Raw genomic sequence first — 26,701 nt, 5'->3', positions numbered from 1 at the left:
GAACGCATAAACAATGTGGTGGAGACATTAACTTATTGCGACATAGCATTAAAGGAGTTGATTTTAGCCAGGTAACAAGAGATTGTTGAACTCCAGGACGAGATCACATCTCTAAGGGTAGTCACACCGGGTGATGGGCTTGGCACATTAACAAGTACCACCTTGAAGGTACCAAAACCCAAGGAATTTAGAGGCAAGCGGAAGGCCAAGGAAGTCGACAATATCTTTTGGGGAGTCGAGTAGTACTTCAAGGTTATGGGCATAACGGACCATGCCCTAAAGGTCAATACAATTGCCATGTATTTGACCGATATTGCCTTATTGTGGTGGAGGCGATGATACGATGTAAAGCTCGAGGGAGCTTACATCACGAATTAAGAGGAATTTCAAAAGGAATTCCAAAAACAGTTTTATCTTAAATATACAGACGATGAAGCACGTGGAAAACTTAGGAGACTATCTCAACATGGTGAGATCAGGGAGTATGTCAAATAATTCTTTGAACTTTTGTTGTAGATCAACAAATTTGGTGAAAAGGAAGCATTTTTCTCATTCATGGATTGACTCAAACCATGGGCCAAACTCGAACTTTAGAGGCGGAATGTGAAGAACATTACATAGGCCATGAGTGTTGCCGAATCTCTAGTGGAGCTGAAAAAGCACAATAACAAATCCTCTAATCGTACCAAGGCCCGAGAGAAGGGGAAGAGCATTAGAGATAGGGATCGGTATTCTAAAGGTAAAAGTAGCGACTACAAGAAGCCAATCGTCGCGAAAGCTGCATTTGGGGACCAAAAAGAACCACCAAAGCCATGTTTTCTCTGTGGAAGACCACACTGGGTCCACGAATGTCCATAGAAGGCCAAATTTGTGGCCATCGCTCACAAGGAGGATAAGCATGATTCGGAAGCTAGGAAGCTAGGATCAATAGTCTTAGGCGCAATCCAACAGAAGAGATTCGCTTGAAGATGTGGTCTCATGTTTACAAACATTGAGATTAACGGACAAAAGAAAAAGACATTAGTCGACACTGGAGCCTCAGATTTGCTCTTGTCAGATGATGTTGCCAAATGATTGGAAGTCAAACTTGACACGGGGAGTAGGTTACATCAAGACAGTTAACTCGAAACGAGTTCCAACTTTGGGAGGTAAAAATGTGGAGGTATAGTTAGGCACTTGGCAAGGAAAAGACCTTGTCGAAGTTAAGAATTAAATATGTTTGTGGCAGCATGAATATTAAAGGTATAAGAGGTGAAATTGTTGAAATAGTGAGATCTATAAAAAAATAAAAAAATAAAATAAGATCAGAAATAAAAAAATATATATCAATAGGAAAATAGATATTCATATAAAGTAAAAAAATTGATGAATGGAAAGTATATCTATGTATAAAAATAAATGTAAGATTACATAAGAAAGGAAAAAGTGAAATACCTAAAAATTATTTTCAATGTAAATCAAAGAATAATATGACAAATATAGAAATAGATAAATATGTAGTTGCAAGAAAAATGTATTTAGGTAGCTAAAATATACATGAAAAGTGAATAAATGCTTAGTTATAAATAATAATAATAGTGAATTAAAATATAAGAGGAAAATGTTAAGTTATAAGAATAGGTGTAAAAAATATAATAATAAATCAAAGAAAAGGAAATAATATTTAGTTATTGGGAAAGAAAGTAAGACATATCTATAGGCAAAATATATTTAATGGAGAGGATATCAAATCATACCGATGATGGGATGTCCATTCGAAATGTGAGAAGTCACAATTCTGATTGAATTTCCCTTGGTTAGGGATTTTGATTAAGACCCCACCAGTATGATGGAAGGGTCTCAATTTTAAATTTCAATATTTTTAATTTTAAATAAATAAAAAATTATATATACTCAATTACCAATTAGTCAAAAATACAAAAACAAAAGAAATAGGGAAGTCATGATAACACTAAACATGATAATAACAATAATAATACAAAAAGAAATGGATAAAGTACATATACATAAATAATAATAATTATAAAATAAAATATTTGGTTTAAAAAAATGGTATTTTTTAGTTAAAAGGAAAATCTATATAGTAAAGTAAATAAATACTTAAACAGCAAAATATGTAGTAAAATAAAAATATGGTTATATAACAACAATAAGTAATATATAAAATATTTATTCATGATGTATAAGCATATGAAGAAAAAGGGAAACTTCAAAGAAATAGCAAAAAGGTTGCAAGAAGGTTAAGAAACAAATATCAAAATTTATAGACACATCACGTATCGTTATTGCGTTGTTAAATGTCATGGCATGTAGGCATATTCTATATACGAGTATAAGCCTAATGGGATTTTTCGAGGGAGCTTGCGAATGCGAGTTTCTTCGAAAAATTCTCTAGGTGAAAAGATACTTCCGAGTCCCACCAATATGATAGGATGGTTAGGAGAATATCTTTAATAAAATGTTTCTACTCGTAGTAGGTTTACATTCATGAAAAAATATTATTTTTACTTGCAAACGACTACCCCGATGATGGGATTTACTAGTTAAACTTGAGAAGGCGAGTTTCTCTGGTAATTCCTTAGGTGAGAGGATATTCTCAGATCCCACCAGTATGATGGGCGGATTCAATAAATATTCTTAATAAAGGTTTTGTTTGGCATTAGCCGGATTTTTTGCCATGCATTTCATAATTGCATCATGTGTACGTCAAACTTGTAAAACCAAATAAAATATTTTAACTTGTTAATAGAATAAAAGATGAATTAAATAAATAATAATTAAGGAAAAATAAGAATAAAATTAATGAGTTAGGATAATATATGATTAAATGGTACCGTTCGTGAAATGGGCATCATAGGAGTGCTAATCCTTCCTTGTGCGTAATCACACTCCCGAACCTAACTCTAAAAAAAAATACATAGACTAGTTTGTTATTCTTTAGACGGACCTAAAGTCAATTTAGAACTCCGTTGAATAGAACAAATTTAATAGGTGACCAATCACACTTAAGTAAAAAAAAAAATTGGTGGTAACTCCTTAAGTTAATCATTTCTAGTGATCGGGTTCTCGAACCCACACGTTACGACACTTGTCTATATGCAGAATCAGTAATTTACCTTACAATTTTCTACTCTATGGCCTCATTTGAGTGGACTGCTTTGAAATTTATTTATTGCGTATGCTTCATGTATTTAACTCTGTTATGTTTCACCTTTCATGCTGTTTTCTTTACTCTTCATCTTGCCTAATTTGCTACGTGTTCTCTATTCATGATCACTTATGTGGATTTTCTCAGGGATATACCATTGTTGATTTTCAATTGCATTTAACATATTCTTCTTCTAGACCGTATGTATGCACGTAAACAATCAATGCTATTTGGAAAACCTTTTATCTAAACTGGTAAATCACTTTGCTTTCATCTCTATGAATGGCCTCTTATATATATTGGCTGTAGTTTTTCATAGAAATGCAAATGTGGAGATGCTTCTCCTGTTGTTCATTTGCGTTATATCACCCTGAAACAAAGGTTGTTGATTTGAGATTTCAACCTGACTGACTCAAATCAAGTAATGAACAATGAAATCAAGTACTTTAAATCTACTTGTATGAAATAATAATAATAATATTCTTTGAATCAAATTACAAAATTGTAATAACTGAAAACGCACCTCATCTTAATTGTAAAATTCAACCTCCTTGCTTTTGGACCAATACAATCCACGCAAGGCTCACCATTTATAGAAAGTAATGAGACAAGAACCACTAATTAATTAAATATTAACACGACAATCAAAATGCAAAACCGTTATTTAAACAACAATAGCTTCAATTGAACATTCAGCTCCATTCACATCATTCATTACCACTTCAGTTGTCTCACCATGATCATAAGCTTTTATAATTTTTCATAAATTGCTAAATGGTCCTTGTTACATGTGGGCAATCTTACAAGTACAGCATCTAGGGAGACACCTTAGGGACCATAAGCTGTGACCATTTCTGCTGTCTTCCTGAAAATTTCTTCCAAATAGTAACAGAATAGTCGCACCATTCAAGAAATCTGCACCTCTACATGAGCAGCATGTGGACCCAAAAACTTCAAAAATTAAGTTGTTTATGGGGTCGAAAAGGCTTTCAACCTAAGAATTCCCAGCTACAGTGGAATTTGCTTCTGATGATCCAACCATTTCTTGGAAGGCATCCATGTCAATAGTCATATCCTCAATATCAGCCTCCTCCACCTCTGTCATTATCTCATCCCTGTCTCCCACCACAGGTTCAACCCCATTTTGGATTGGATTAGACTGTGGTTGAGCTTCCTCACTTGCCTTCTCTGGTTCGGGATTTGGCATCATTTGTGGATAGGGATTGGTGCAGACTGTCAATGTAGAGGTTACCAGCAAATTCTACAAAGTATGGAAAAAATGAATCATGACTTAACACGAGGCATAAAAGAAATAGAAAGAAAGAATATGGACAAATGGAATGATAAAATCAAATTCAAATCATTGACTAGCTGGTTAACAGTAAATTTGCACTTCATTAAATCTTTAATCACAGCCCACATTAGATTACTAATATCCTTGGTTTTCCAATTTCTTCCATACCTTTTGTTCTATTAAAATCTATTTGGAAAGCATCTATTGTGCATATAACATTGATAACTTATCAAGGGAAACAGTATCACAAATTGATTTGGACTTAGATTTGGAAAAAGGAAAAGAGATAGATAATAGAAATTCAGAAGGAAAATCAGAGATAGACAGAAGCCATTAGGGAGAAACAGTGGAAATAGGTAAAGAAATAGAAGACTGAGGGGAGAAAATCTGAAAAGAATCAATCTATGGAGAAAATCTCAAATATTCATCCAAAACCTACTTGAAATTAAAATAACATTGGTGTTTATAACTAAACCAAAACTATAATAAAATGCAAAATACGAAATACAACCCTAAAACACTAATAATTAAGAAAAAGTAAAATACTTTACTAATTAATGTAGAATAATCTAAATAAACTAAAATAGCCTAAATATATGTAGATTACAATCAAATCCATAAAACATAAAATAACGTCTTAGATAACTTAATCTCTCAACTAGCATATTTCCATCCATTGGACAATTTTAAGGAATTGATAGGCATGACCAAACTAATTAAAGATACATCAACACAATCATCACTCATAAAAGGTTCATGAATCGCTGGAAGTGGAATTAATACAATTCAGAAGGTCTCCAAAGCTTTCAATGATCGTGATTGAAGCTGAAGTGTATGAAAAAGAGAACTTATTCCCATTGAAAGGACAATTATAAGGCCAACCATATTTCAGAAACATTTGGAAAAGAAATATATATAAGAAGTCAATCATGTCCAATGCAGATTGACTCAATTAAATATTCAACACATGGTAGCTAAAGTTTCTAAAAGATAAAAAGAGTTAATTCAAGATGGAAGTAGCTCCTGCAACTAATTCTAAAACCCATAGAAGAATTGAGGTAGAGAGATAGAGTAACAGAGAGACTTATAGATAAAGCAAGGAAACAAAATTATTGGAAGTTTTTATTACCATACCTTTTCTAGTGCTAGGGCAAGCTTTGAAAGATTTGGATAGATGCTTCTTGCAGTCAGCAGGATCTGTTGAGCATAGCATTCGTGCCAAAAGAAAAGGTAAATTTTGGTAGTAGTCAAGAGCATAGCATTTATTAACAAATCAAAGTATAACTAGAGACCCGAACATTTTTTGAAAGTACATGGACAAAATTCAAACCCAAATGTATACGGAATCATGCACAAGAAGATAAATGTACTTTAATTGTAATTGGAAAGAAATGGGGGAAATGAAATGCAGAAGTATAAGAAACCAAATAAACTTTATATGACCAATCTAACATAATTCGGGCTTGAAGATATAGTTTCAAACTATAAAAATCAAATTCGGGCTTGAAGATATAGTTTCAAACTATAAAAATCACTGTATAAGGTTCTCCTAATCACTACCCTAAAACAGACAGATAAGAAATGAAATAGGAACAGGCTTCTGCATAATTGTATGATTATTTAAGGCTTAATTTAGAACTTTAAAATTACAAGCCTCAAGTGGCTAATTTGAAAGCTTGATTTAAATACTTCAAAAAATTTTAAAAATAATTAAAAAAATGGAACAACAATAACAATCTTTACAGATGAAAATAAATGCATAGCTACTATCACAAGGAAAATGGTTTAAAGAATATGGCCAAAAAAAAGAGGGTTTTAATCTAACATCCTTCAACCTGGAACTTGTTAAAGCCAACATGCGACCCTACTATTTATAAAATGGTTGAATGATGAGAACCCTCGAATAGTGTCTACTATTCAGTACCTTACATCCTGTTGCACATTTGAAGGTTTCAAAAATTCACTTTTCTTTGTTAAGCAGTGTTATATCCTGAATTAATTTGCTTGAATCTTTGCTGTTACCTTATATTCAAGGCAAGCTTTTCTAAGTTTTAAATGGACTTTAATTGAAAATTAGTTTTTGTTATCGTGTACATTGCATGTGAATATCTATATCTTAATTTATTTTTAAATAATATATAAATATAAATGTTTAATATGGCTACAATTTAGAAATATAATGAACAAAGAATTCTGAGCCAAGTAAATCATTTTCTAATGAAAGTGATTCAATTAAATTAGTAATCTTATCTATACACCAAATCAATCTTATTATTAATAATTTATAATGAGTAAATTACCTTTTCGATCACTTAACTTTTCAAGATTTTTTATTTTGGTCACCTAACTTTGAAAGAGAACATTTGGTCATTGATGTTTATAAATGTTATTGTTTTGGTCACTCAACTGTTAAACAGACCTACTAGTTGGCATTCCACATCACTACACTTGTCTTATGGCACATTCACATTGAAAGTAACCGAAGCATTATCTTTCATAGTTGGGTGATGCAAATAGAAAATGTCGAAAAGTTAAGTGATCAAAATTATAAATCTCGAAAAATTAAGTGAGCAATACATAATATATCTCATTTTCCCCTATTTGTGTATGTCTATTATTATTATTATTATTATTATTATTATCAAATTTTATTGAATTTAAATTAATTTCTTTACCATAAAATTAATTTTTTTGTCTCCACTTTTATTTTTGTTTTCTTCTATTCTTTTGTTTTCTTTTTCTCCTCTCTTTTTCTCACTTTTCTTTACCAAGTATTTCAGTGGACTGATAAAGAGTACTTAATAAATGAAAGTATTGAAACAGCAGGAAATTTATTGTTCTTTTTAACAGCATTTATTCAATAAACATTCTAATCTACAAGTTATTAGAGAAAATTAAAAGCAAAAAAGAACTAAACTATGAGAGAATTTAGAGTAAATTACCTTTTTGATCACTTAATTTTTTGTGATTTTTTGTTTTGGTTAACCAACTATGACAGATAAAGTTTTGGTCACCTTCGACGTGAATATGCCACCTGGCAAGTTATGGTGATGTGGAATGTCAAATAGCAGATTTATTACCTTTTAACGGCTAAATAACCACAACAACACTTGTGAACATTGATGACTAAAATGTTATGTTTCACAGTTAGGTGACCAAAAAGGTGATTTAGTTGTTTAGATTTACTGTTATAATAATTGAAAATTATATAAATGACAATTTAGAAATAAGAGGAATAAAGATGTCCTTTTTTGTTAAGCAAAAGTTCTGTACACATCCATCCTTTACATATATATATACACATATATATCTATCATAGATAACTCAAGTTTCGATTCAATTGGCAAGATTCAATCAACACAATTAAAGCTAAATCAAGATAGATCAGCTTGATTCAAGCTAAGAAAGATAAAGCTAAAATTAATCTAGACTAATTGAAGAAGGTACTCAAGGCATATGTTCGTGCAATTCATGTACATAACTCACTCCTAAACTTGTGTAATTGGTCTTCGAAGACAAATATATATGGTCAATGGGCTTTCTCTACTCATGTTGAAAGATAAAATACAAAACACAATCCTGTCACTAAATGCTTTATCACAGTGCTAGACTTTCAACTGGTATGTTGTCCTGTTTTTAAATTGTTGCCCTCAGGGAGTTGATTCTATTCAACCTACATATAAGGAGCAGCAAGGTTAAAAAGGATTTGGTTTGGGAATCATTATGGCTTTATACCTGCGTTTCACAGGGGGATTCCAAAGCTAAGCCTCCCTCATATCTCCACTTATTGCTAATCGGATCTAGTTGGTAGTTTTACACTATAGGCATACCAAAAAATTGATTTGTCTTAAATGCAAATAAACCAAAGAATCTAGGAATAACTACACTTACAGTAAAGTAAAATGAAAGAGGTCGATGAAGAGAATACAAGCAACATCATGGAATTTTAGTAAAATTTATGGTATATAATACAAAACAAAGTAATCACCTCACAGATTCTTTGAAGGGTAAACGGCGGGCCCTCATTAAAACTATGAAGCTCTGCAAACAGAAAAGATATTTGAATACCAGAACAAGATGAGACTACAAATCCTAAAAATCACAAACAAGAATTTCAATAATTGCTTCACATTATCAAAGTAGACTTTAAACACTACAATGAATACAAAAAAATCATCAAAAAAGCAAAACACAAGACTCATCTTGGCTTTCCATCATGGTTTCTCCTTGTGCCACCTATAAATACAAATTTGCATGTTTGCTATTATCATTATTCTTCTTGAGTAGCAGATTTCTTTTATCCCTTACTTGTGGGGGAGGTAGGAATGCAGCATTATTGGCAGGAAAGGAGAACTATTGAAAAGTCCTAGCAGTTAACACATGATGATCTAATAAATGATAAAAAGTTAAAAAAGCCCAAAGGCAAAAAAGGTTGTTTATAGGTTCTAACAGAAACAACATCTTGCTTTCCTATTTTCAAAGAGGTAGTGAGAAAGAGCAAATTATTCTCCATTTAATCACCTATAATCACGAATTTGGACTCTAGTGTAATCACCACATAAAGATCATTAAACTTCCATCCTTTATAACATTAGGTAATCCCTTCTATAGTAGCCATCAAATACAGAGAAAATATAACATTCTTTTACAAGAAGAGCTCTTGCTATTTGCCTGCTGAAGAATTAAATGAGAAAAACATTTAAAAGTATCACATATCCCTATGAATATCATCTGTTGCTGTAGCAGCTCCTTCAAAAATCAACTTCAACATTGTCAACAAATTCACATGCAGCAACAAAAAACATGCAATTCACCCATAGCAAATGCCTGGGAAATTCTAGAGTTGTATAGCAGTAAACTAAAATTAACAAAGGAGAAGTAGAAAGCGGCCATTGGCAAGAATAAGGACACAGTAATGGGCTTTCTTAGGCACTTCTAGCATGATCCTCCCCTCCAGCACAAATAGAGTTGAAGAAAATTCATAGCCTATTGCAGCAGCTAAACTATGGTTGTAAGATTTTATGAACAACAGTAATATAAAATTAATAAAAAAGGTTCTAAAATGGCAACAATTACAAAAGTACACCGCAACTCTACAATTTTCCAACAAGGAAAGCACCTTTGGACATGAACCTTTTTCAACCTATTATTCTAAAGTAACTTGGAAGACCAACAAGAGGCAAGATTACCTTATCCTTAATTATGGGTGCAAGTATGAGTTATGTATCTAAAATAACAATAGACATTCGAAGTCAACTTCTTCACTCAAACACTAAATTTCTATCATTACACCATCACTCTTGATGAATGTTTGGCTTTTCAGCTCTTGCCAAATAGTAGCCGTTGCTGAAAAACTAAAACAACAAAGTTAAAATGTGTGTAAGCCTTTGTGCTAGAGAGACAAAAAGAGCAAGAATTGGGTTTCCCAACTACCATCAAATAAGACCTTTGGCTCAAAATGGGAATGAAAAAAATTCGATCACAACTTATTTAGTCAATGTGTGTGTGTGTGTGAGAGAGAGAGAGAGAGAGAGAGAGTTTCATGTCTAGAATGCAATGCGGCATGACCGCTAGAGCTTGAAGGAAGAGAAGAGGTGCTATAAAGTGCTCATGTGGATACTTTCCTAATTGAAAAGTGGCATCCTACAACCGTTGCAGCATTAGTGTCCTTTAGAGTAATATTTCAGCTTCCAATTGTAGATCATTGCACTTCCCATAGAATCTTGCACCTATGGTCTTATTTACAATCATCTTCATTGTGCAAAATCTCTAGAAAACTTTATTAAGCTAGAGAGGGGAGTCATGGTTGATGAGTGCTCCAAATATATGATAAAAATGCTTCAACTTTACTTTTGATAGTCCTTCACTTTTTGTAATAAGAGTTTTCATACGATGATCTATTTTTTCAGCCACTGCAACAATATCTAGTGTCAGAGAGTTATTTTGAATCTTCCAAAAATCTTTTTCAAAAGTTGAGGTCGATAGCAAGAAACGTATCCTATCATTTAACTAGAATGGCCTGGCTAGTGTTCTTTAACCTTCAGAATACTTGCTCCATCTTTCAGAACTACTAGTCAAGGGCTGATATATATTGAACTAAACATGACAAATGTGAGGGAAACTAATACCTATATGAATTACAAACAATTCTTATGACAACTGAAAAGAATTGAAAAGCCAGCCCAACTTCTTTACATTTCCCTTCTTCCTCTTTCTCACCCTTTGAGCTATCTCTTTCCTTCTGTCCTCACCAAGTAAATAACTTTATAAGTAGTCTACTATCAAATTTATATCATAAAATCAATAGTAGCACCAAAAGATCAAGAAATCCAAATGGGTTAATAACACATTTGGTATACGCGTTATAGTCAAATGTTCCATTTGATACCTAAAGTTTAAAATGTGCAATTACGAACTCAAACTTTGATTCCTTTCATCAGACAAATTGGCAACGTGGCCAAAAAAGCCAACAAAAATGTCATGTGTCTAAAACTGCAACATCATTTTTTTTTGTTATGATTTTTTTTTAAAAAAAGTTCTGAATTGAAAATTTTCTGCAAAAAGGAAAACTAAAAATTAAAACAAAAACCAGAAAAAATTCAAAAAAAAAGGAGAGCAAAAATGGCGGAGAGAGGAAAGAGAGAAAGGGAGAGGAAGGGGAGAGAAAGAAGGAAGGGTGAGGGCCGGCAGGCACCATTATGGCTTGGCCCTACTAGTGTGATCTGCATGGCTTGAGGCAAATCAACACTGATCAGCCTAAGGCTGGCCAAACTTCCCCCCTTCCTCTGCTCTCTATTTTCCTTTCTTCTATTTCCCTCTCTTTCCTCTCTCTCTCCCTCATTTTCTCTCTTCCCTTTTTTTCTTTTTAATGAATTTTCCTTTCTCTGGCTTGTTTTTATTTTTTAATTTAGAAAAAAAATTAAAAAATACTTTGAAAAACAAAAACAAAAAATGATTTGACATTTTTTAAACACGTCTCGTGTTCTTATAAATTATTTTGGGGTATATCACCCATTTGACTAATAACGTTAGTCTCATAGCAAACTGATAAATGGATGCAAAGTTCAGTATATAAAATTGAAAATTCGACCATAATTTGGGTAGCAAATGATGCAGGCGCATCAAGAATTTTATTTTATTTAGTATTTTCATTACCTTAGGATTTTATTTTATTTATTTTATTTGAGATTCTTTTTTTCAATCTTTATTAAAATTTTAGTTGTTTAAGTCTTTACTTAGGATTAGGATTACTATTTGATTAAGATTTATCTTAGCTAGCTTAAATAGGTGATCCTAGATAGAGGATTATTATCATTAATTTTGTTTATTTTGAATTTTTATTCAAGAGGTTTTTATAAAACCCAAATATCTTTCTCTTATTCCAACACAATCAACCTTGTTCTAGCCCTAATTGTTGAATTTTAATTGCCCTAAAACTCCCGACTACATCAAGTGGTATCAGAGCAAGTGATCCTACTATATTCTACAAGGATTTTTAGCTAGAAGCTAGGAGACTATGGTTGGCCAAGGCAAAGGTTGAGGTAGAAGCAATCAGCCCTAACAAGCTGAGTTGGCTGAGATGTGAAGAATGATTGATGACTTGACTCGGGCTATGCAAGCCTTGCAGCATCAGGAACCAGTGAGAACTTGAATGGAGAATCTAGAAGGTGACCACAACCCCCTTGAGATTCAAGATCTTGAGAATGATGATGAATTTGAGATTGAGAACCCCTTTCCCGAAGATGGACACGCAAATCAAGCAACGAGAGTAGGATTGGAGGGCCAGTTATTACATGCTCTTGATTTAAATGGTGGAGGAATCAAGATTAAAGTAACTGATTTTCATGGGAAAGTTCATGCAAAAGAATATTTGGATTGGGAAGCCAGTTTGAAAAATTACTTTGAATGGAAACCCATGGCTGAAAATCAAAAAGTGTTACTTGTAAAGCTAAAATTGAAAGGTACTGCACTTCAATGGTGAAAGAGAGTTGAAGAGCAACGTGCACGACAAGAGAAGCTTAAAATCAGCACTTGGAAGCATATGAAAAGTAAATTACAAAAACAATTTTTACCTGCTGATTATACTATGGAATTATATGAAAAGTTTCATTGTTTGAAACAAAATAACATGACCATTGAGGAGTATACATCGGAGTTCAATAACCTATCAATTCGGGTTGGGTTAACTAAGAGTAACGAAAAAATTACTTCTCGTTATCTTGCTGGTTTGAATCATTTTGCTAGAGACGAGATGGAAGTAGTTTGTTTGTACAATATTGAAGATGCTCGTCAATATGTTTTCAAAGTAGAAAAATGAGTTTCACGCTATGGTGCTAGAAAGCCCTTATATGGCACCGATTGGAAAAACGGTTCTGAAGCAAGACAAGTTACCAAACATCCCAACAAAATTATCGAGAGGCTGCCACAGCCAATAAAACTAATGGAAGTGCAACCAATGTTGAAAGGAACACTAAAAGCAAAAGTATACTGCCTTATGGTGGACAAAACAGTCCTGATTCTTCTACAAATAAAGGAGGCAGTAATTCCCATATTCGATGTTTTACTTGTGGGGAGAAGGGACACACTTCTTTTGCTTGCCTCCAAAGAAAGGTGAACTTAACAGAATTTAGGGAGGAATTAGAGCCCATTTATGATAAATATGATGAAGAAATAGAGGAAATTGATGTGTATCCTACACAAGGTAAGTCCTTTGTGGTACGAAGAGTGATGACTACAACAATCAATGAGGAAAAAGATTGAAAAAGGAGAAGTATTTTTTGCACACAAGTTGTTTGTGAAGGTAAAGTGTGTGATCTTATGATTGATGGAGGAAGCATGGAAAATATTATTTCAAAAGAGGCCGTCAACAAATTGAAGCTTCCTACAAGCAAACATCCTCATTCTTACAAGATTGGGTGGCTGAAGAAAGGACATGAGGTACTAGTAACTACTCAATGTTTGTTGAAATTCACTATGGGAGATAACTTGGATGATGAGGCTTTATGTGATGTTGTGCCAATGGATGTTGGTCATATTCTTGTTGGCAGACCTTGGTTGTATGATCGTGATATGGATCATAAGACGAAGCCAAATACCTATTCCTTCTACAAGAACAACAAGACATATACTTTATATCCTTTTAAATAAGAGGCTAAGCAATTGGCAACTTCAAGCCCCGGAAGTAGCAAAATCAGCAAAATCAGCAAAATCGCTAGGTATTTATCTGCTGAAAATTGTGAAGCTGAAGGTAGTAATGAAGAAGAATTGAAACAAGTGAATCCAGGCATCTATGAGAAGTATGTTAAGGCCTACTCGTCGGAGATGAGTCTTTTCTGACCCGAGGAGATTGATGCAGGTGCATCAAGAATTTTATTTTATTTAGTATTTTCGGTACCTTAGGATTTTATTTTTTTTATTTTATTTAGTTTGAGATTCTTTTTCCAATATTTATTAGAATTTTAGTACTTTAAGTCTTGAATTAGGATTAAGATTACTATTTGATTAGAGTTTATCTTAGTATAAATAGGTGATCCTAGATAGAGGATTATTATCATTAATTTTTGTTTATTTTGAATTTTTATTCAAAAGGTTTCTTTAAAACCCAATTATCTTTCTATTGATCCAACACAATCAACCCTGTTCTAGCCCTAGTTGTTGAATTCTAATTGCCCTAAACCTCCCGGCTACATCACAAATGTATCCTTAACCCAATCTAACTTTAAAACCTCTCTCATAACTTCAAATTCTTTTCTCTTTTATTTTAATTTTGTTACCCACTAAACACACCTTAACTATCAAACCTAATGACTAAACTCCATTTTTTTTAAGAAAAAAGAAATAATGAACTAATGAATGATATTACCAAGCTATTGCAGTTGATATAACCAAGTCATTTGCATTAGATTAAATTGTTTAAGTGACAATTTTAGAATATATTGAAATCCTACTCAGAAGAAGTGAACCAAATCCTTCAATTTCCTCTCCCAAGAACCCCAAATTACTGAATCTATTCACTCTCCCTATCGTATGACCCGTCTACTTGTCACACCGCATCTCACAAGATTCAATCCCTCTTCCAAACCCTCAATGCACTCACTCTCATGGATCATATTGCTAATTCCAAAACATAATAGCATTGTGCCAAACATAAAGCAACTGCTCAATTTTCAAAATCATTACTTAACAATAATTAACCCTATCAAGCCAAATGCTATTGTTACAATCATTGTGTACAATTGGAGCATCATCACGTATTTGGTTGATTTGGTAACTTTAATGGAGGATTTCCGTAAAGATATTTTTTAATTTTTTGTGCCAGTATTTAGCATTTTGATTAGGGTGTCTTATTGTTCGGTTTTCAGAAATGAGATATTTCTGTTTAAATTAAAGAAAAAGGGATGCAAAGGTTTTGACTTGTGTTCGTTTTAGGAAGGAAGCTTCTGTTTGGTTTTCCAGAAACTTTAAATCTAGGTTGATATTTTCTTTCTTTTGTTAAATTTGATTTCACTTATTTTTTCTTCATTTATTTTGTTTAATTTTTTTTAATTGGGGGAAGGGAGATTCAAACTTAGCTCTTTAGGCAAAGGGGTCATGCAACAACTAATGAGCCAAATGCTCAGGTGCAATTACTACTATTATAATTGCATAAGAAGCTGCCACATGGATTGACATGTAACTACTACTATTAACATGCCTGTTGGATGTGGCAGCCGACAAGGTAAGATTTAACATCTTAAGCAACTAAAGACAACCAAAAGGAATTCATTCTAAAATTTTGAAAAGATCATTTTATTGTTAAAATCAGAATTATAGAGGATATTTTAATTATGAGGGTTAAACTCTAAGGACGGTTTGTGTAATTTTGCAGAAAAATATGTGAAAAGTTCTCCTACAGAAATTGACTCAACCACAGCGTTCGTATCATATATTGAAATTACATAGCATCACTCTTCCATTCCTATTGCAAGTAAAAATGAAAAAGAACAAAAGAAAGCTTCCGCAAATCAAAAAGAAAAAGGAAAAGAAAAATATAAAATAGTATTCTGAAATGCTAAGCCTTGAACACTAAACCATGTCTTGAATCACATGCCATTGCCAAGTTAGCTAATAATCACAAAGCTTAAGGAGACCCAACCACTGAATGTTGCATTAGCAAATCTCAAACAAACCGAAATAGTTATGGCTAATGAGGCATTGTCTCAATGGCAGGGAGGTGGCCTTAGTCCTTTAGAACAAAAGTTCAAGTTTTTTTGTTTTCAAAGGCATTCATGATTCATAAATCACATGACAACCACACTCGTACAATCTAAGAATGTCCTCTACAAAAAAAGGCAAAAGGATTATTGCTGATTTCTTGTCTGCATCCAAGCTCAAGTAAAGGAGCAATAGCCAGACTTGAGCATAGATTCATGTCCTACTACTTTGCTCACACAACCCTCTTAATCAACTTTCATAAGTTTATTTTTCCTCCTAAGATCATGTGGAGGCTTTAAAATACCAATTTTACTCATATTTGGGATGGATAAGAAAAACATGATCCGGAAAGTACCTTCATCTAGTCGCTTCACCAGATCTGAGTAAGTTTCGCCCAATGAAGCATTTTGTTGATCAGTTGTCATTTTTGCCTCAGGATACTCTGATAAAACCTTTGTGATAAATTACAGAAAGAAATAGGGATCATATCTAGGTAAGAAATACTACAGAAAAATCTAAACAATTATATCTAACTATCAAAGAGATTAGAGACCAAGAAAACATACCAGCTTCAGCTGAAAGGAGAGCATGCTCTTCAGTTTATCCCAATTATGCCTGTAGTTAAATACACCAAAAAAAAAAAGAATTAAGCAGTAAATATATCTTTTCATACATTAAAATTTGCATTTATTCTTTTTTATATTCCCATAACACCTACAAACAAAAAAGAAAGCCTTTCAAAATGCACAATGCATAAAACTATGGGAAGCATCAATTTTACATGGACAGCATTTTGGACACGTTAACTGACAGACAATCACGTCATGTTATCAAAAATCTGCCAAAACTAAATGATTTGAAGTAAAATTAAATTTAGATGTTGGCAAAATTTTAAGACACCAACTACCAATGTCAAACATCACATAAGTTTACATCAAGAAAATCTGATTGCATTAGAAATTAACTTCATGCTAGATATATTTTTATTTCATTTTCAGAACCCCCTTGCAGCATATTTAAGCATCTTACCATATAGCACAAGACATTGCATAGCTAAAACAACTTCATTTTTACAATATGCTAGGGACATCAATGTGTAATCAGGAAATGTAAGTGAATTTGAGACAGCAGTAATTATCATGTAGATATTGCAGCCAGCAAAAGTAGCAACAAAAAACCTTATGGCCGTTGCTGGAGCGGTGGTGACAGTATAGAATTGTGGCGACAATAGCAATTCGAGAAGCAACAGCAGTATAGGGGCAGCAATGCCTAGGGCAATACTGCATGTATCATATAGTTGGCATGTGATGCCACTTAAATAGTAAAAAGAAGATCCTAACGTTGTTGCTTTACTTGTGGTCAAAAAATGGTCAAAACACAGAATGTTGAAGCTTTCAATCAGGATCATGGAAAAAAAAATGTAACAATTGAGAGGTGATGCAGGTTAACCAGAAGCCAAAGTGCTGTCCAAGATGGAGATATAACTAAGGCAAAACAATAAAGCAACTCAAAATCATTGAGTGGTTGGAGATATAACTAAGAAAATCAGGATACAAATTCTAGATTTTGAAGGATGATTTTACAGTATTTTCCGATTGACTTGATTCTAATGAAGACTATTTTTATTGCTTGCTCATAGCTTAAGATTTTCCACGAGGAAACTTGCCAGGTTGGCAAAAATATGCTGGCATGGTGTACATTGAAAATAACAAGGCTAGATAACCACAAAAAACTTGGTGTATGGACTGAGATGAAAGTGAGATTAAGAGAAAATTTTGTCACCTTATCTTTAAAAAATGCATGAGAAGCCCTTACTTTGAAGTGCCCAGCAGGTCAGCAGCTTAGTATAGGCAAAGATTTGATGAGCTAATGATTAGAAGTGGGTTTGTGTAACATGCTAAAGTAGCAACAGCCTTATTTAAAGTTGGCATAAGAGCTGAAATCAAGAGAGCTGCTTAGACAGCCCCATCTACAATAAGTACGATGCATTCCAAGCAGCACTCAGTGTGGAGAAATACTTAAGCTACACAAAAACTAAGAAAGTCCTGCTTCAAGCCACGGACATATCAACAAAAGGCTTACTAGTGCAAATCACAGCACAAAGTCAGCCTCTTTTCAGTCCTTTAATTGATCTAACGAGAAGCTTCTTCTTTCTTGAAGGTTCCCTTGCTTCAAGTGTGAAGAAATTGGACACATGGGAGACCAATGTGTGAGAAAAAGTAACTCGCTTGTGGGAATAGATCACAAGGACAAAGAAACAAAAAACATGATGACAAAAAATATTCATTTGGTTGTGGAAACTTCTCCTTTGTTCATTGTTCAATGCTCTCTTGCATCTCCTAAAATTGAAAAACGAGACAGCTGGGACTTCAATATTCAAAACTTTGATTTATCGTGGTTATCAAGCTAAAAGACTTATGATTTAGGTGGAAGTTGCATGAATGTTGTTTCAGCATCCATAGTAGATGGCCTCAAGCTTCCAATTTAACCTCAACCTCAACCACAAAAGGTGGCATGGATAACCGACACTTCCAGTAAACCAAGAATGTCTTGTTTTTAAGTTTTGGTGCTTACAACGATTCTATACTATGTGATATCATTCATCTGCAAGGGGCACATATCCTTCTTGGTCAACCTTAGCTTTTATGATGAAGGTGTAAATAGTAAGTGGAGATAAAATACACACTTTTACATTGGCAACAACATGAGGCCAATGACTTCACTTTTTTTCAAGAAATATGAAGAAAAATAGAAACCCAAACCAGTTATTGTTACTGAAAATAAGATGATGCACATATCACGGGAGCTGTAAATACAGTTGCTGGTTCAACCTCCAAGATGCCTCCTAACTTAATTAAATTTCTATTTGACTTTTCTGATGTTGCGCCAAAGGAGTTACCAAATGAGCTACTTTTGCACAATATTTAACAAATCATTGATCTCGAATCATGGTCACAATTATCTAATCTTCCTGTCCATCGCATGAATCCTAGCAACATAAAACTTAAAGAGGCAAGTAGATAGGCGGTTTTCCAAGGTTTACTTGTACAAGTTTTGAGTCCACATGTTGTTCTAGCTTCACTTGCACCAAAGGAAGATGATGCTAGTCATCTGTGTGGAAAACCAAGCTATTAACAAGACTGCTATCAAGTACAGATTTCCTATTCCCTGTCTTGAGGACATGTTAACCTTTTATGGCTAGTTCCATCATCTTTTGCAAGAGAGATTTGAACAGCAGTTGCCATCAAGTACGCATCATGCTTGGAGATGACTGAAAGACTGATTTAAAAATCAAGGACGACCTCTGTGAACAGAGTGGCAAACCCCTACTACCTTGCATGAATTACCAAGTTTTCATGGATTGACAACATTCTATAGATGTTTCATTAGAAATTTCAGTTCAAAAAATTGCACCTATCACTAAAAGCATGAAGAAAGGGCACTTTAATGGACAGAGGCAGCATCTAAAGCTTTTGAAGAAATCAAGATAAGGATACCAAAACACCAATTGCTTGTAGCCATAATCACAAATCAGAATTGGTTGTGTTTCTAGACAAGAAGACCATCCTATTGCTTGTTTAAGTAAGAAGGTAGATGAAGCAGAGCAAATATATTCAACTTAGCAAAAGGAATTCTAATGCAGAGATTCAAACCCTAGAACCCTTGTGATATGACATTTTCTTACATAACACCCATAGGTTCTTTTTACCCCAAACAAATCCTTGTATTTCACTACTGTTCCCACAAGGGGTATCAGCATAAGACCCTTATATTTAAAAGCCTTATATTTTACATTTGAGCCCCAAATTCCCAATTTTAATATTTTATGATTTATGAAGTAGACATTAAAACAAAATATGGTCTATAATGTCAATATGCAACAACGTCCAACCTATTAATTCAAAATAAAAAACACTCTGTTAACACTCTAAGCACAAGAACATAGAAAACATTTGCAAAAAAATACATTTGACATGAAGGAAAATCCATGAAAATTGCAGAAAGCTGCAAACCTCATTTTCTTCACATCACTTCAGCCTACAAAAAAATTTTACTCATCTTAGAGCAAATCTGAATCCCTTTTTTCTTTTTCATTTATGTAAAAAAGCTTGAATCCCTATTAATTTTAAAAAAGGCTACTTTTTGATTTAGGACAATAAAATCTTCCTGGCAGCTGTCGGGTTACTAGAAAAGCAAGCTTCCTAATGGCAAAAGTCAAATAGACCTCGAAAATTTTTCTCTGACATGGACTGTATGCTGCAAACTTACTCTTTTTCGACAATAAACTTCAGTTTTTTGTTAATTTCTGACATCATTTAGTTGGTTCTTTAATAGGATAGCCTCAATTATCTTTCATATAATAACATAGTACCAGTAACATAATAAGCTCACACTATTTGTCAAAATACCAGTGTGATGCATTAGCATAGCCTCAATTATCTTTAATAAAATAACATAATGCAAAAACGTGTCTGTTAAAATTACCAAAGTAGCATATTGTTTTTGTGAAACTTACACCAAATGGTCATCAAATTGAAAGAAGATTTTAAATCTGAATTTAAACTGTGAGTTTAGAAATAAAAATATATTACTAAACTATAAAGATGTTAGTGATATTTTAAAAAAGGCTCCTTCAAACTGCCACTTTTTGCTCAATCAAATGGCATCTAATTGTGCAAAGATACATAAATACATACTACTTTATATGTTATTGAGAAACCACTTGAAAAGATATGGCTGCTCTCTTTGAAGAAGAATTTGGGAATTTAGGGCTCAAATGTAAAAAATAAGGCCTTTAGATATAAGGGTCTTATCGTCTTTCTCGTGAAAATTAAGGATCTTTATCTTTTTAGTGAAAATTTAACACTGTTACCCCCTATAGCAACAATAGTAAAACACAAGGTTTTATTTGGGAAAAAAGAACCTTTGGGTGTTATGTGAGAAAATATCATACCACAAGAGGTCTATGTGGAGTTTACCCTAGGTTTTATTCACCTAAATAGAAGAGGGATGTTGGTAGGATTCTTGTTGGTCTATATATGTCATTACCGATACCACATAAACCTGGAAGGATCTAAGTATTGATTTTAATGTTAGATTAAGTAAGACTTTAAGGGATGAAGATTCTTAGTGGTGGTAGACTTAATCTATGCTGGCTCACTTCATTCCTTGTTCAGAGACACCTGATGCTCTACATGTTGATATGCTTTTTGTAGTGCAGTGGTTCAACTTCATGTACTTCCAAGTCTATGTTACAGATGGTAATGTGAAGCTTATGTATGTTGGCAATCTTTGTGGAGAATGTTGAACACAAAACTAAAAGTTTCTATATCTTTCCATCCCTTAAAATAATGGCAAAAGCAAAAAGTTTTTAATAGAAGCTTAGGTAATGTGCAGCATTGTTCTGATACTAATTGGGAGGGATAAAATAACTTGGAGATTTAACTAGTTTTCTCTGCTTTTCTTAGTTACCCATATATCAGAGAATTGCCATTAACCTTGAGGACCTAGTTGGTAATACCAAATTCATATGTAAATATAAATAAACAGAGTTAACAACAAATTCATACCAAAAGAAAAAGAACAAATCTAATACCAAAAATTTCCAGTAGATGAAACAACTTGCAATATGCCCCTAACTTGTTCTTCTTCTTGAGCAATCTCAAGGTTGGAGTCCATGCTTCTAAAATCACAAGAAAATATGATCAGTCCTACTAGTGGAGGAATTTCACAAAAACAATCAACAAAATAGCTTAAATTTCACCCATGATTTAAGTCATGCTCTTCGTCAGTAGCAACGGAAGAATTTTCTTTGAGCGCCGACTCCTCCATTCCTGCTAACTGCTAAACCAAATCCAAACTCAGAAATTCCAAAAGGCATTTCAACACTATTCTATTTAATGTCGTTGATCAAGGATGAAGCAAAAGAAAACTCCAAAACCCAACTCTATGACTCGCCTCCCCCTCCTTATCTAGGTTCCACCCATTTATGCCCCTCAATGCCCCTTCTCTAGTCTAAATTTTTTCTCAACTACAAAAAGGATCACTCAAGATAGCAGAGGACATGGAAATATCCACGAGAAAAACTAAAAAAAAAAAAATTGAAAGTGGATGTACCTTGGGAAGAAATGAGAACAATACGGATTAAGCCTCGAATTAAATGCAGACGAATGTAGGGGTCAAAGTGAGACCAAGCCGCAAAGGAGTTGCATTAGGGAAATCCTTCCTGATCTAACAGGATTTAGCGTTTCCTGAAACGGTTTCAGTTTGTGTAGACCAAATTAGAGTTTATTGAGTGGACATCATTTTATTTTTATTTTATTTATTTACTTTTATTTTACTTATATTTTCTTTTTTATTTATTTTATAATTTTTTTTTAAGGTTTTATACTAGGCCTTGATGTGTTCTGTAGGTTTTAATTTCTAAACTCATTAACAAAGCTTTTTTAATGACCAAAAAAAAATTTTGACTAATTTAATTCAACTTTTTTATTTTTATATTATTTATTTACTTTTATTTTAATTATATTTTTTTATTTATTTTATAATGTTATGAATATTTATATGAATATCCATTTATGTTATCTATATTTAGATTTGATGTAAATTATATTAGATTAAGATTTAATCTATCTAATCCTTAAGTGTTATCTTCATCTTATAAATTTAATCTAGATAAAAGGTTATTAGCTTATAAATAGACTCTTTCACTTCATTTGTAAATATATACTTAAACAAAATCTTCTTATTCCTTCTAAATACTTTCTTTCTCTTTAAATATTTTCTCTTATATTTCTCTTATAGTTGTTCATTTAGATTTATTTCATATCACGTTATCAGCACGATTCTCTAATCTCTCAAGTTTGAGAATTATTATGTTTTCATCATCTTCAAGCTTTAAAAGGATTTCAATAATTAGGTTTTGATTTCTGATCTCTCAAGTTTGAGAATTATTATGTTTTCATCATCTTCAAGCTTCAAAAGGATTTCAATGATTGGGGGTTTTGATTTCTGATTTTAAAAAATTAGGTAAGTAACTTGATATCTTTTTAGTATTTTCATTTCCTAAAAATCAACTTTAATATAAATTTTACTATATTTAGTATATATTTTGTCTCTTGATTGAAAAGTGAATTTGCTGTTATATAACTATTAATGAAAAACCATAATTGTCCGTTCCCTAAAGTAAATGTGACAAACAAGCTACTAATAAAAATTATGAATGTTCATTTCCTGAAGTAAATGCGACAAACGAGCTACTAATAAAAAATTATAAATTCGTCTATTCCCTGAAGTGAATGCGATATTATTTAATAATTATGGTTATAATCATGAATCCATCTATTAACACAACATCATTTAATTATGATGGCCATAATAATTTACATTATTACTATTTTAATTATAATTTTACCACAAGAAGTGGATGAATAATTTTGTCATCTAAATTTAAGAATAATTTTACCACTAAAAGTGGATAGATAATTTTACCATCAAAAGTGGATGGATGCCTTAACTCATTAAAAAAATGAATAATCCACTAGAAGTGGATAACCCTTTATATGTGGATTACCCACCAAAAATGGATGTATACTTATAACTTACCATAAATAGATGAATATTTTCAATGCACTAAAAGTAGATGGATACCTTAAACTACTAACTCATTAGAAGTGGATAACCCATCAAAAAGTGGATAAATACTTGTAACCCACCAAAAGTGGATAAATAATGAAAAGAATAAAAGGAATATAGAAAACATATTGTTATTGATGTGGCATAAAATATCATTGGTCACGTACCTGTTATACATCTTAAATTTTATTAAGCATCACTGAGAATTAAAACATCTTGTGATAATTTTAATCATGGCCAAGTTGATATAGCACATCAAGATATTTGTCCAACCTGAAAGAGGAATTGATTACATGATTGGTAATAGAAATATCTATTATTAATTTTCTTGTCCTGAAAAAGGAATTGATCATTCGATTGGTAATAGAAATATCTGAGAATGAACTTAATAATAATTGGTATATTTAGTATAACTATATTATGAAGATGCTTTAATATGTTTAAATGATGTGTTCGTATTATATGTTTTAATTCTATATTTAATATTCTTTTATGTTAACTTGTAAGTTTCTTATTGTATATATTTATGGATATTCATATTAATGGATTTAAGATCTACGATGTAAATATATGTCTAGCAGATATTGCTCTAACACACACTATATTTCAAGACAAGAAATATTTTTCTTACTTGACAACGGAAAAAAAAAAAGTCAATGTCAATTTAATATCTGGTAGTCTAAAATTAATTGAAGGCTCCATAAGAGCTAATATTTTACTATCTTGAGAAATAAAGTAATAGAGGATGTACTATTTTCTATTAAGTCTCAAAAAAGTTTATTAAGTTTTAAAGATATTCGTTTGAATAAATATCATATTGAGACAACAAATGAAAGAGACACTTAATACTTCTATATTACATCTATTATCTCAAGTAGAAAGTGTGTGTTGAAAAATATTACTCGCTCTATTCTTAGAATTAAATTATACAAATATTACAATAGTTGAAACTCATAGTAAACTAGAAGTTTACTAATGATTTTAATGTTTGGCATGACCGGTTGGACCATTTCGGATCAATAATGATGCAAAAAATGATTGAAAATTTATCATTCATTGAAAAATCAGAAGATTTTTCAATCTAATGAATTTTATGTACTGTTTGCTCTGAAGATAAATAAATTATAAGGCTATCATCAGCTAAAGTTGGGATTGAATCTCTTATATTTTTTAATAATATTCAAGATTACATGTGGATTCATACATCTATCATGTGAACTATTTAGATATTTTACAGTTTTAATCGATGCATTGACTAGATGGTCACATGTGTGCTTATTATCAGCTTACAATTTGGCATTTGCAATCATTCATTTGCAAGCACATTTTCCTAGTTATGTAATCAAGATTATTTGTCTTGATAATACTGGTGGATTTACATCTCAAGCCTTTAATATTGTATATTAGTTGGAATAACTATTGAACAGCTTGTGGCTTATGTTTATACACAAAATGATCTAGCAGAATTATTTATTAAACACTTCCAACTAATTGCAAGCTTATGAAATTCAAACTCCCAATGTCTACTTAGGGGTATGCCATTTTGGATACAGTAGCATTTGTATGCATCAGGCCAAATGAGTTATTTTAAATTCTCCCTATACAATTAGTTTATGGTCAAGAACCAAATATTTTTCATCTAAGAATTTTTGGATGTTCGATATATGTTTCAATTGCTCCACCACAATGCACACAGATGGGTCCTCAAAGGAGGTTAGGAATATATGTTGGATACGAATCTCCATTTGTAATTAAATATTTAGAATAATCAATTGGAGATTTATTCATGTCAAAGTTTGTCAATTGTCATATTGATGAAATAATTTTTCCAACATTAGGGGGAGAAAAAATAAGCAGCTGAAAAAGAAAAATTCTTATAATGAATTATCATTATCTAGTTTTGATCATCACACAAAGCAATATGAACTTGAAGTTCAAAAGATAATTATTTTGCAAAATATAGTAAATCAGTTGCTAGACGTATTTACTGATCTAAAAGGAATAACTAAATCTTATATACCAACTATAAATGCTCTTATTAACATTAATGTCCTTGTAGGACAAGGCACGCCAGAAGTGTTAAGACCAATCGGTTCCAAAGATAAAATCCTCGAAAAAGAAAAGAGCAAATATTTAAGATGGTCAGACGAGGAAGTAAAAACTCTAGAAGAGACCCTTGACATAATTGATAAACTTTTCAGAAGAAATTCAGGTACCTGAAATTAGTTAAAATAAAGAAATCTCAATCAATTATGTCATGATGAGAAAAGACGGAACTGGTAAATAAACGTCGACGATATTTTGTATATAATATAGAGCTCAATATTATGAAAGAAAAGCGAGGATCTTGAACTTATATTTATTGAAGTATGTAGATATAGAAAGGATTAGCCAATGTGGAAAGATGCAATTAAGGAGGAAATGTATTTAATTGCAAAATGTGAAGTTTTTGGACCTGTAGTTCATACACCAAATGGTGTAAAACCAGTGATATATATACATGCGTATTTGTGCGAATACGAAATGTGAAAAATGAGATTATGAGATATAAAGCACAGCTTGTCGCACAAGGTTTTCTCTAAAGATCTAGTATTGAAGATGAAAAGATATTCTCTGTGGTGGATACAATTACAATTCTATATTAACTAGTCTAGCAATAAACGAGAAAATTAAAATACGTCTAATGAGTGTAGCTACAACCTATTTATATGGCTTATTGGATATTGATATCTATATGAAAATCCCTCAAGTATTTAAGTTACTTGAAGTACAAAATTTGAATTTCCAAGAAATTTATTCGATTAAATTAAATAAATCTTTATATGGATTAAAGCAATCCAGACACATGTGGTATAATCGCCTTAATGCATATTTGTTGAAAGAAGGTTATAGAAATAATCCTATATGCCCATGTATTTTATAAAAGGATTTAGATATGAATTTATTATAATTGTTGTTTATGTTGATGACTAGAACATTATTGAAACTCTTAAAAAGTTATTAAAGGCCGTAGATTACTTAAAGAGAGAATTTGAGAAAAAAAATCTTGAAAAAAATAAAGTTTTGTTGGGTCTTTAGATTGAACACTTGGCAAATAGAACTTTTGTCCATCAATCAAATTATATCACAAAAATGCTAAAATGATTTTATATGGAGAAAACATATCCATTGAGTTCACCATTGGTTGTAAGGTCATTAGATGTTAAAAAAGACCATTTTCCGACCTTGTGAGGATAATAAAGAACTCCTTGGTCCTGAAGTACCGTATTTTATTGAAATTGGAGCACTAATGTATCTTACTAGCAATACATGACTTGATATATCAATTGTTGCGAATTTATTAGCAAGATATAGTTCTTCTCCAACTTAAAAAAATTGGAATGAAATTAAACATATACTTCGATATCTCCGAGGAACAATGGATATGGGCT

General features: G+C 32.2%; 1 protein-coding gene across 2 annotated transcripts; it reads right to left on the bottom strand.

Moving 5' to 3' along the window:
* Window positions 1-3,795: 3,795 nt before the first annotated feature.
* LOC18603798 (serine/threonine-protein phosphatase 4 regulatory subunit-like protein) lies at window positions 3,796-21,922 on the bottom strand. Of its 2 annotated transcripts, none has more exons than XM_018118014.2 (8): window positions 21,753-21,922; window positions 21,400-21,479; window positions 21,232-21,318; window positions 16,202-16,250; window positions 15,991-16,087; window positions 8,431-8,483; window positions 5,577-5,639; window positions 3,796-4,409 (listed from the first exon to the last, which is right to left on the bottom strand). In XM_018118014.2, the coding sequence occupies exons 2-8, from the start codon at window positions 21,465-21,467 to the stop codon at window positions 4,143-4,145; spliced, it is 684 nt and encodes a 227-aa protein (XP_017973503.1). In that variant the 5' UTR covers window positions 21,468-21,479; window positions 21,753-21,922; the 3' UTR covers window positions 3,796-4,142. The 2 variants fall into 2 exon arrangements, with proteins under 2 accessions (XP_017973503.1, XP_007036046.2); XM_007035984.3 differs by having other exon boundaries at window positions 21,400-21,476; window positions 21,753-21,921.
* Between the last annotated feature and the right edge of the window lie 4,779 nt (window positions 21,923-26,701).

The sequence above is a fragment of the Theobroma cacao genome, chromosome 3 (genome assembly GCF_053813885.1).
Source record: "Theobroma cacao isolate CCN51 chromosome 3, ASM5381388v1, whole genome shotgun sequence".
Lineage (NCBI taxonomy): Eukaryota > Viridiplantae > Streptophyta > Magnoliopsida > Malvales > Malvaceae > Theobroma > Theobroma cacao.
The sequence above is the reverse complement of the archived record's forward strand: the minus strand, read 5'-3'. Positions and strand labels throughout refer to the sequence as shown.

What these genes read in the sequence shown, in the direction of transcription:
- LOC18603798 (XM_018118014.2), bottom strand. Translation starts at nt 21,467, where the DNA reads ATGGAGGAGTCGGCGCTCAAAGAAAATTCTTCCGTTGCTACTGACGAA. An exon ending in GAGCATGACTTAAATCATGG is followed by an intron (nt 21,319 to 21,399) that starts GTGAAATTTAAG and finishes TTGTGATTTTAG; the next exon opens with AAGCATGGACTCCAACCTTG. An exon ending in GGTGAAGCGACTAGATGAAG is followed by an intron (nt 8,484 to 15,990) that starts GTACTTTCCGGA and finishes TTCTGTTTGCAG; the next exon opens with AGCTTCATAGTTTTAATGAG.